Source organism: Macrobrachium nipponense, chromosome 20 (assembly GCF_015104395.2).
Source record: "Macrobrachium nipponense isolate FS-2020 chromosome 20, ASM1510439v2, whole genome shotgun sequence".
NCBI classification, from domain to species: Eukaryota; Metazoa; Arthropoda; class Malacostraca; order Decapoda; family Palaemonidae; genus Macrobrachium; species Macrobrachium nipponense.
This window is the reverse complement of record NC_061089.1, coordinates 2,062,622-2,075,121: the sequence shown is the minus strand read 5'-3', so window position 1 is coordinate 2,075,121 and position 12,500 is coordinate 2,062,622. Positions and strand designations below refer to the sequence as shown.

The 12,500-nt window shown below is 35.8% G+C and overlaps 1 protein-coding gene across 1 annotated transcript in view; it reads right to left on the bottom strand.

Annotated features, from left to right (window-relative positions):
* The window catches only part of LOC135195529 (uncharacterized), a 48,513-nt gene that overhangs the window by 3,865 nt on the left and 32,148 nt on the right, over positions 1 to 12,500 (bottom strand). Inside the window, exon 2 of the mRNA XM_064221777.1 lies at positions 3,401 to 6,629. Within this exon, the coding sequence (XP_064077847.1) occupies positions 3,401 to 6,629 (3,229 nt within the window). The remainder of the gene's footprint in view (positions 1 to 3,400; positions 6,630 to 12,500) is intronic.

The window sequence follows — 12,500 nt, the reverse complement described above, 5'->3', positions numbered from 1 at the left end:
TGCATAACTGTCAAGACTCCTGCTAATATGAGTATAATAATAATAATAATAACTAATAATAATAATAATAATATAATAATAATAATTAATAATAATATATTTGATTTAAATGGATCACAAAACCTTCCAACCTCGTCTTGGCACCCTGCAGAACCTTCCAAGTTCTAAAATTTGTGAACTGCGAACGCCATCAAGGACAACTCCAGTTTGAAAGATTTATATTGCTTTTCGCCGTCAGTGCATTTCGCGCGGTGCACTGTAAGGATTACTTAAGGTTCTTTGCAGCGTGCCTTCGGTCCCCCAGCTGCAACCCCTTTCGTATCTTTTATTGTAGCTCCTTTCATATTCTCTTTCATCCACCTTTCTTTCCACCCTCTCCTAACAGTTGATTCAAATTGCAACTGGGAAGTTTTCCTCCTGTTACACCTTTCAAACCTTTCGCTGTCCATTTCCGATTCAGCGCTGAATGACCTCATTGGTCCCAATGCTTGGCCTTTGATTTTAATTCTATATTCAGTTCAGTTCATTCTCCCTGTAAAGCCATCAACTTCATCCGCCATATTTGGTGCAGAAACTCTGCCTACCAGTGACTACTATGGTTCGACAGATCTAAACTGAGAGATTGTTTTCTTCTTTGGGTAAGAACCCTGGTGCCACATCTACCAGTATCCAGTTTTGAATACCTTGCTTTATAACACATGAATAAATAAATGGGTAGTTTAAAGTTTTTAGCGTGTTTTTCTGAACTTAAGCGTTCACATATAGTGATTATAATTTTATTTGTAAATAAAATGAGAAATCGCATTTATAAACGTGATACTGTTTCGAAAGACGCTGCCACTTTTCTTGTTACCTTTGACAGGCGATATGCAGGTGGACCAAGCCTATTAAACCATGAAGTTTAAAGGATTTATCTCTTTTATCTCTTTAAGCTACCCTTTGGATAAGTCCCACCGCCCGGTCTAGCTGAGAACTTAGCGCAAAAAAAAGACTGAACTTTCCTGCTTTAGGTTACCGGGAACAATAGTCAGTAGTGAAATTAATTAATTCCTACAGAGAGGACGCTGTGAAACGGGCAAATGCAGTTAAGCATTCCGAAAACTTGCAAACAGGCGATACTGCAAAGAATATCTGTTATTGAACTAAGATCATCTGACGACGAAGATTCTTCGTAATGTACATTTCATATTGAATCATATTATTACAATTCATGTGATAATTATTGTCAATATATTATTTCTCTCCCAATGATGAGTTTATGGGCAACAACCTTATAAAGTAAAAATTGTTACATGCATTAGATTTATGAGTTATAATAAATCGTTTTTTTACTCTAATATGTTTTCATCTCTGTATGTCATATATTTTTGAGAAGATGTTATAAGAATAGCAATGTCACATTTTTTTCACTTTAAATGAAAATCATTTTCAAATAAAAATGCTATGTAATATATGCAAAACTTAAAAGGTATAAATTATAAAATCATAAGAGAATAAAAGTAATAACCCAATAGAGTGGAGATCAATGAAATTGTGGTCAAGAGAGAATAAGGCAGAATACTGTGTGGTTTTAAAGACAAAATATGCTGAAAACGTAAATGAAATTTAATTAAGTAAATCATAACTCGATGAATGAAAATAAGGGGAAAACCTATAATAAAGAGCAATGAAATGCAAAATATCACACACTTGTTTAGGAAATGGATAGTATGGCAGAAAGAAAATTCAAATAATAAAAAAAAGAATAAAAGAAGTTACTCTCCTGACAGATTATAAGAAAATGTCAAAGACATAATGAATTGTAATTACCGATTTTATTACTATTAATGAAAAAGATCAAATAAAATATGAAATCAAATATACAAAATTTAAAGGTATAAGTCATTAAAAATATAACAATAAATAGTCTCAAAAGTAATAACCAAATAGAATGGGGATCGAGTTTACGGATTAGGATTTATACGGACAGTTTCATTAAGTACTACTGTCCCAAATATTGCCTCGCTGGGAGATGGCTGAGGACTTAAGAAGGGGACGATTTAAAGGTTAAGGAAAAAGTGGCGACAGGGTTTTTCTCAAGGAGGTAAACAATCTATCAGTTTAGATCTGTCGAACTATAGTAACTAAAACGTATTGGCATGTGACTCACTCGGAGTTTAATTGCTTTTATTGATGCATTTATCAAACACTTGTCATAAAAAAACGACGAAGTTCTTAAAATGGACGACCCTGAACTAACTGCTTTTGGATGGCAAAACTGAGTCAGAATCCTTTGAGATCCTTCATCTTCCAAGAAGAGATGATGGGACGAAGGTAAAATAGTGAGTCGACCCGCAGAAATAAACCGATTTACAAATAGAGTACAGAGTTCATATTATGCTAATGAGTTTACTGCTCCCGTAGGCTTCACTTTTGCTGTTCAACCTCTCAAACTGTTACTTTTTAGTGCAATCATACATTTTTCTCCAAGTTCTACCTTTGTACTTCATCATCAGTTTACGTATCTCTTTATCATGCTGCCCAGTCATTCTAATGCCCTCGTTTTATCGCCTTGTCTGGTGTGAATATTCGGCTTCCAACTGTCTGTATCCTCGTTTTAAGTCGGTATATCATTTACACTGTACATTTCTACCACTTAGATGTAAAGACAAAATCAGTCAGGAGTTATACATAGTTTTCCATTTATCCTGTGGTACTTCATTTATTTCTCCCGTGTATCTGACTTGAAAAAAAATTTAAACAAACACAAATAAGAAAAGCGGACATGTCATCGATAGAGTACTGCATTACTGTGTTATCTCTCCCGTCTCAATACTATTTAAAAGATTTTAATGAAACTTCCAGTGTGATAACTCCATGCATTGTCTGATAATATTTCTTATGGAAGCAATCTTTGAATGCTCAAAGAATATTTGTTATTTGGCGTCGCGCATAAAGCATGAAATAGACATATTTCTTCATAAATTTATTTTAAACTGCAAAAAAAAGATTTTGACTGATTTCACTGTTGAACAATCGCAGATTGGAGTAAAACACTTGCTTGCACAAAAATGGTGAAATCGATTTCGTACACCCTTTCCTGAATGTTAGTCTTTGCAATCTTGACGACTAGTTCACGCTAAGTTGCTTTCTACAAATGCATGTCTCTGTTCTACTTACCTTTCTCCTACTATGACTTATGCTCCTAAAAATGCCTTCTATCAATAAGAAATATCTCTTTTTAAGCTACGTTCATCTGAACTACCCAAATCAAATATAGTAAGTACAATCTCAAGTAGGAGCAGTCCTTCAGGAAGGAATACGTCATTATTCATATGGAAATGAGTGTCAGTCTGATGTGATAAGCAAACCACCAAATAAATTCTGCTCTAGGCTTGGAAGCAATAAGAATTACACCTACCTTTTGCCGCTTCACTTGATGGTTGCACCTGAAACGAACTATCTTCATTTTGTGGCACCGAATTCAGCCTAGGTTCTGTTATAACTTGCTGTTTAAAAAGAGGCTGAGGCTCAGAATGGAACTGAGATTTTATGTGCGAGATTTCTTCGGAAAGGAAGTCACGGTTAGGTGGTAGCTGAAGCATTGACTGTATATGAGGTTGTACCTGAAACTGGGGCCCAGACTGTAGTTCTTGGCCCAATCCATCACTAGACTGTGATTGAATCAAATGCTTGAACATATTTTCAGTTTGCAATTGAAGATTTGGGTCTACGTTGTTATGATTATAATCTTCTAACAGCACTTCTTGCATTATTGGGGACTGGGCCTCTGAAATCCCATGAGAGTCAGCATGAGAGGAGCCTTCTGACTGAGTTTGAGCCGCCAAAAATGTTTGTGTCGATTGTAACTGAGGTTTAGTCTGCAAATTAGATTCTAACTGAATATGTGACGGCAACTGAAAGTCTCCCTTCTGTTTTTCTGGTTGAGACTGAGCTTCTTGTTCCACTTGGGACTCTGTCTGATGTTTGAATTCTAAATGAGACATAAATGGCAAATGTATTTCTGATTGTAACTCAAAATGAGGTTCTGACTGAAAATGAGTTTGTAACTGGCTTTGCATTTGCAGTTTAATCTGGAGTTGCTGTTTGTCCTGGTTTTCTCCATGAGATTCTGATCCAACATTTGTCTGCAGCTGTCCCTGGTGAAACTGCTGAGCCTCTGGTTTCACTTGAACCTTCTGATCTGACTGAAACTTAGTTTGTAATTCATTTGCTGGAATTTCTTGCTGAAACTGAGAGTTAGAAAGAAGTTGTAGTCCTGAATGCTCCTGACTCTTGGTTATTGGTTGATTATGAGGGTCAAGATTAATATTTTCTTCTGTCAGGAACATATGTTGACCACTTTGTAAATCATTACCTTCATATTGTTGAAGAACTGCAGTCAGTGTATGACTCACGTTTTGAGGGTGTGACTGAGCCATGGGTTTATCTTTGTGAACCTGATTTTCCTGCAATACAGACTGAGTCTGAATAAATGTTTGTGGTCTATGAAGCTCTTCCTTGCGAGATTGGGGGACATGTTGACCTGTTATTGCATGTGCCAGAGGATGCAAAGATGCATCAGACACGATTGAACTAGGAGAATTTAATTTTAATTGTGTAAGCAATTCAGGTTCATATTCAGGTTGAGTAACAGATGTACTCTGATTTTCTGGAGTGGACACAGAAACATAAAGAAAATTCTGATCTTTAAAAATAAGTGCACCTGTCTGAGAAAAGTTTCGGGTAGGGGAAAAGATATTAGGTTTTAAATCTGTTGAAATACTTATATCATCCTCTTGTGCATCTCCATTGGTAAAAACAAGGTTTTCTTCCTTTTCTGAATCACCACCAGCACTAGAAAGAACCTTTGGAGGACTGGTAATTGGTTTCCATGGCCCAAAGACTGGCCAAGGCAACTTTGGCATTTGATTGTCAGCGACATTTTTAGATAACAAACTTCCCTTTAAACTGGGATTGAAGAGAAACTTAAGATCAGTAATGTTACGACCATTGTGTTCAAAAGTTGCGGTAGTTGGCGTGTTGATTCCTTCAACAAATGGTGGTAATTCTCCTTGGGAAGAAGTTGGTGGCAATAAAATTCTGGATGGCCTTTCTTTGTTAGGACTATGAACATTTTGGTTTTCTAATACTGAGTTAGCAAGCTGCTCTTGGAGAAATAAGGAAGATGGAAAGGTGGGGAAGAAGAAGTTACTGTTATTTTCTGGTTTTCCTTTAAGACTTGTGGAAGAATGATTGACTTCCATGAAGAAGGATGAAGGTTCATTGGTTGGAAGAATAAAAGGAGCTGCTGTTGATATTGGCCCCAGTGTATTCTGATGGAGAATTTTGACTGGCAATGGTTCCTGTGAAAATCTTGGCAATGAAGGCGTAAATAAAGGTAAAGGGAAGCTTGAAGGTGCATTGTTTACAGACGAAAAGTTATGACTGTTAGCAACCTTGTTACCTTCAGGTGGAGTAAGAAAAGGGTCTTTGGGAGAAGGACGAAATGTTACAGGAATGTTGCTGTCCAATGACGGCTTCATGGTGAAAATATGTTCCACCTTAGTCTTGGACTGTCTGTTAACAGGTAATGTTCTGCTAAGAAATGCCAAAACTTGCACTACATCACTGTCCGTGATTTGTCTTGTAATGGCTCTGCTGGTTTTCTGCACTGGAGGTGGTGCTGCGCTAAGTACAGATACTAGATCTGAAACTTCACTGTCAGATGCTGGCAAAGGTGTAGATTTAACTGTATCAGTAAAAGAAAACTCTGATATCTGAGATGAGGTACTTTTTGGGGGAAATGATTTAAATTGCTTATCATCATTTATAGAATCAAATGATAAAATATTGATCAAATTCAAAGGAGAACTGATTTTCTTTTGAACTACTCTCACTGGTCGTGGTTGAAGTTGAACCAAATAAACTGGGTTTTGCCTTTTATTTCGAATCCCACCAAAATTTGTAACCCTTGAAGTTAATGGTACTGATCTCTTTCGAGAAGTTCGAGTTGTAGATGAGTTCCTTTTCAAAGGATTCTTAGCTCCTGTCAAAAATGCTTGATATACATTTAGACGAAACGGCAATGCATTGTATGCTACCGACTTAGAATGTCTGTGCAAATTATAATCTGTTAAATCAAAATATGAATCATTACCAATTTTAGAAACGTGCATATGGTCGAAATTATTCACAGATGTAACATTTCTTAGTACAGAATTTGTATTGTTATCAATGTTAACTGGTACAAACCATAAAGGTTTTGATTGCCCTTGGGTCTGTCTGAGGTTTGACCTAAGACTATCATAATTTGTTCTTTCTTGCAGTTCTAACTTCTTAAAGGAAGAAGAGTGGTTTGAATGGGTTGTTGTACTGATGTCCGGAAGATGATTTTTATGTGATACGAGCGGTTTATTTCTTTGAGTCTTGGAATGATGCAAAAAGAAATTGCCATCAGGCTTTGATGATACGACACGAATCAAATGATGAAGAATATTGTTTTGGTTGCAGGCTGATTGCTGAGGATATAGTAGATGGTTGGTTTGAGTAGAGTTACTGTGAGGAAGATTGATGAAGCATGGGACTCCAAGCCGAGGTAACTGGACTGAAGATTTTATCCCCCGGAGAATCAGGAAAGTTACGAAGTACTGAAAACAATGGTGAAAAAAGACAAAATTAATATACAAAGTAGAAAGAGAGATTGAACACGACCTGCATAAGAATAAGAATATTCGAAACGTGTTGCCAGGTTATCATTAAGTATCAACGTTGAACAATAAATTTCTATTCTCTCAAAAGTTACACTTTGCATACACATACATATAAAATAAACACAATATATTGTGCACTACACACACACATATAAACAAAATATATTGTGCACCCATACCATGAAAAATGTCGATAATATCAGTGAGGATCGAGACAGCAAGTTCTGACTCAAGGGACAATGTCATCTCGAAGAGCAGACCGAGTAGCCATCATCATGGACCAGTGGTGTATATATATATATATATGTAATATATATATATATTATCCAAATATAATATATATACATATATATGTGTGTGTGTGCGTGTATATATATATATCCTATAATATATATAATATATATATATATATATATATATATATATAATATATAGTATATATATAGATATTATACGTATCATACATTCATACATACACATATATGTAAATATATATCTATTATATATCTATATATGTATATATATATGTATATGTATATGTATATATATATATATATATATATATATATATATATATATATATATACATATAGTTACGACCTTGATGCATCCAAATATCAAGTTCACAATTGAATATGAAAATGAAAATAAACTGCCCTTCCTTGATGTGTTGGTTTTTAGATTTGACGAACATTTTAATACCACTGTTTTTAGAAAGAGAACGTTTACTGGTCTGGGTTCTAACTTTTTATAGCCACTGCTTTTTTAATTTCAAGTTAAATTCCCTGTCTACTCTCTTCCACAGAGCGTTTACGTTTTAACATCCGGGTGGAATAAACGTTTCCCCCATGGAAGGAAATACGTTTTCATGAAGAATTACGTTTCTCATACTTTGTAAATAACTGTTTTCCATCAGAACTCTTTTACAAACAATTGCGAAAATTTCTAAATAATATCTTCCACCCAAAGTTTGAACTGCCAGCGTACCAAAACTAACATCTGTACGCTAGTGTCCCCCTAATCTATGATAGCCATTTTTATCAAGAACTGGATTTATTGTAAGCAAATACCTACCGGCAGTCAACTTAAAATTGATCCCATGTAACCCAATGACCATCAAGTCCTTGTTTAAATATAAAGAGAGTCTGCTTCCTTTGATGACCTCGAGAGTCATATATTTATTTAATTGCCCCAGATGTGACCTGGGGAAGTACGTGGGCTCCACCCAGAGGTTGTTAAAGGTAAGATAGATTCCCATCGTGGCGTTAGCTATCGTACGGGTGTCAAACTATCAAAAACGCCCCGAATTTTCCTGTATTAGAGATCATGGGAAAAAATGCAAATACAATATAAATTACGAGGATTTCAAAATCATAGGCAAAGCTCCAAACGAACACCAATTGGCAATACTCGAATCTCTTTTTATCAAACAACTGGTTCCCCAATTAAATACTCAGTCCACGTCAACTCCTCTCTACCTCTCTTGAGTTTCCGTCGGCACCAAAACGGACCCTGACAGTCACTCAGCTTTTGCCTTCAGCACTACTTGGTAATCACTGTTCCCTTCTCTTGTACCTAATTTGCATTTTGTTAAGAAATAACTTTTTATCATGTTTTAATCTGAGTCTCATTTAATTCTGTTATTCTTTTAATTTTTTAGCTTCGAAAATGGGACACATGGTCCTGAAACGTCAGCAATAAATACATAACTTTAAAGGATTTTGGTATCTCTCCACCCTCCGATGATGCTTATGGTTTCAAGCAACCGCCTTCAACTTTAGTACTATAATATTATAATTATGTATTATATCTATTATATATATATACGCATATTATATCGAACTACAAATGTCCTTTAATATCTAATTCGCTCTACCTCGGAATTAATATATTTTCATATATGATTAACCGAGGGGGAATTTATTAAGCGATTGTCGCTTAATAAATTCCCCCTCGGTTAAACATATATTGAAAATATTAATTCCGAGGTAGAGCGAATTAGATATTAAAGGACATTGTAGTTCGATATATGTACATGAATCACGGTAATGTGATAGACTTATATAATGACTACGTGCGGGCAAAAGCACTACTACGCCACCGAGAACGAGATGGGTTGATGCAGTCTCCAAAACAAAAAATACCTTTGCACGAAATGTATTTCAGGTGGGAGGCGGCATGAACTTATATCTCTTGCGGTGTCAGGGTGGTTTAAGGCTTCACTGCCAGTCCTGGAATTGAGAGGTCGCTGGTTCGCGCCTGTCGATCGCCAATTCTATTATCGCTTAATAAATTCCCCCTCGGTTAAACATATATGAAAATATATTAAATTCCGAGGTAGAGCGAATTAGATATTAAAGGACATTTGTAGTTCGATATATGTATATGAATCACGGTAATGTGATAGACTTATACATATATATATATATATATATATATATATATATCTATATATATATATATATACATGTATACATTTTATATATATACACATACATATATAAATATATATATATATGTACATGTATACATTTTATATATACACATACATATATAAATATATATATATATATATATATATATATATATATATATATATATATATATATATATATAATGGCCATGTGAGGTGCACTGACAACAATACCACTGTACAGGGATATAATGGTGGTGGTTAATGCACTGGCAATGATCACTCAGATGACCTATCTTGGCAGCATCACTGTTGCTATATTTTTTCAACATAAGTAGTATGAACAATTCTTTGTACTGCAAGTTTATGTGGAGGGCGCGACATAAAACGTCCTTCATAATTGAATATCTCAGTCCCAACTACTTTTCCGAGACGAAGTCCATACTTATCCTTGCAGTGTCTCTCAATGGTATCATGATGTAAGAGGTAGGTTGGCCTCCACAACAGACAACCCTTGACAGAGAGTCATGGTCATCTCAATGTACTACAGGTCAAGGTGAGACCCAGACTCTCCACTTCAGCAGGTACTACAGTATGCCAGGTTTGCCCTTTGCAGTTTGGCTGGATGAATAGTGACTTTTTTAAGATGATAGGTGTTTGTAGATTGTCAATATACAGATCTTTCTGTTTGTCGTGGGGTCACTGTATTTCAGTCATCATCACTGTAGTTATTGGTTTGAGGGTCATACCAGTGATTAATGGTTTTTTTCAAGCTTCTTAGTGGTGGTATAAGGAAAGCCATTATCCGCCAGTTACTTGGCAGCTCTCTACTTCCTAAAGGGTGGCAGCCCAGATGTTGCAGTGATAGAGGGGACAGTAGATGTAGGCAACGATGCTGGTATTACTAAGGCAGTCCCAGGGTTTTCTCTAAAGCCGTGATGTATCCCATGAAAACGTTGGCAAAGCACATTCCATCTATCTGTTGATACATAATGTTGATACATAAATTTGCAGTAGACTTCCTGTATCTGATATGGTACAGGAAACCCCTTGAATTCTCCGTCAGGATGTTAAGTGGAGGAGCTGAATCATTTTTATACACTTTTTTGTTGTTGTAATCTATGGTCCTGATGATAGACACCAGTATAAAAAGTTACTACTTCTAGGGAAGGCATTATAACTCTGGAGTTGCTTTTGTGTAAATTGAGTTTGTTTTAAAATGCTGTCAGAAAGGAGAATACAAATGTCCAATAGTTTTTCCCAAAGAAACTCACAGTAATTAAACAATAGACAAAGTTTGATAGTTTGATGACTCATTCAAGGACTGCCTTCATGGTTAGACAGTTGGACAGCTTGATAGCCATTCAGGGACTATCCTGAACAATTTAGACAAGGGTTAGGTTTTGCTCACAAATCTAAAACAAGCACAGAGCATTAATCACTCAGTTACACAGTGGTATACCACTTCATTGGATACTTATTTCCAAAATGCACTGAAATATTTATTTAGTGAAAAAATTATTTTCATTGCTACCCAAAATATGAAAATGCAACATATATGCAAGGCTCGTGACAATTCTGCTATTAATGTCTTTGTCTTACTTAGCCAAAGTTTTATGTCCAACACCACTAGACTAACTCGCCCTAGTCAACTTCCCAATCATTCACCTACACAACTAGCTACTGGAAATGGTACTTTACGTGACTATTTTCACTGTCAGTCCTCTCAACATGGGAGAGGTGCCAGGTTGCTTGAAAGCCAAGTTAGCCCTCAGATGTATAGAGGACAACATGAGAGGACGTCTACAGCAGGATTCTTATGAGTTTCCTTATGGTTCATCACCCAGCACTTCAAGATTCTGGGGGGATAGTTTTGACCTACTGCTCTCTGTCAGAGATATCAGATGCTTGTTCTCATAAAGCCTCTACAAGAAACTTCGAGGTCAGGCCTACAAAGCCATTGGTACAATCGCTGTTGCCTTTTTGTTCAAGGATTATGTGTTGAAAGACGTAGGTGAAATTTGGGGGTCTCTTGGAAAGGGATAACGACAGGGCAGAAATTAAAATAAGGATCAGTCATCAAGAAGCTGATTTTAAGTTTTCACATGGGGGGAGATTGACAATAAACAAAAATTGTCTGTTATTGACAAGATGGGGCACACGTCTTTCTGAACACTTAGCAAATCTTTGTTCACAATTGTAGCATGCATGGCTATTGTCAAGAAAAATATAAAATGGAAATATAGAGACAAACTATAATAAGTAGGGAACCTTTTGATAAGCACTAGGGGTCGTAACTATATATATATATATATAGTTACGACTATATATATATATATATATATATATATATATATATATATATATAGTCGTAATGATGTGTTGGTTTTTAGATTTGACGAACATTTTAATACCACTGTTTTTAGAAAGAGAACGTTTACTGGTCTGGGTTCTAACTTTTATAGCCACTGCTTTTTTTAATTTCAAGTTAATTCCCTGTCTACTCTCTTCCACAGAGCCTTTTTTACTTTAACATCCTGGTGGAATACGTTTCATGAGAAATTACGTTTCTCCATCAGTACTTTGTAAATAACTGTTTTCCATCAGAACTCTTTTACAAACAATTGCGAAAATTTCTAAATATATCTTCCACCCAAAGTTTGAACTGACCAAACGGCGTATCCAAAAACTACATTCTGTACGCTAGTGTCCCCCTAATCTATGATAGCCATTTTTATCAAGAACTGGGATTTATTGTAAGCAAATACCTACCGGCAGTCAACTTAAAATTGATCCCATGTAACCCAATGACCATCAAGTCCTTGTTTAAATATAAAGAGAGTCTGCTTCCTTTGATGACCTCGAGAGTCATATATTATTTAATTGCCCCAGATGTGACCTGGGGAAGTATGTGGGCTCCACCCAGAGGTTGTTAAAGGTAAGATTAGATTCCCATCGTGGCGTTAGCTATCGTACGGGTGTCAAACTATCAAACCCCGAATTTTCCTGTATTAGAGATCAAGAAAAAATGCAAAAACAATATAAATTACGAGGATTTCAAAATCATAGGCAAAGCTCCAAACGAACACCAATTGGCAATACTCGAATCTCTTTTTATCAAACAACTGGTTCCCCAATTAAATACTCAGTCCACGTCAACTCCTCTCTACCTCTCTTGAGTTTCCGTCGGCACCAAAACGGACCCTGACAGTCACTCAGCTTTTGCCTTCAGCACTACTTGGTAATCACTGTTCCCTTCATTCTCTTGTACCTAATTTGCATTTTGTTAAGAAATAACTTTTATCATGTTTTAATCTGAGTCTCATTTTAATTCTGTTATTCTTTTAATTTTTTAGCTTCGAAAATGGGACACATGGTCCTGAAACGTCAGCAAT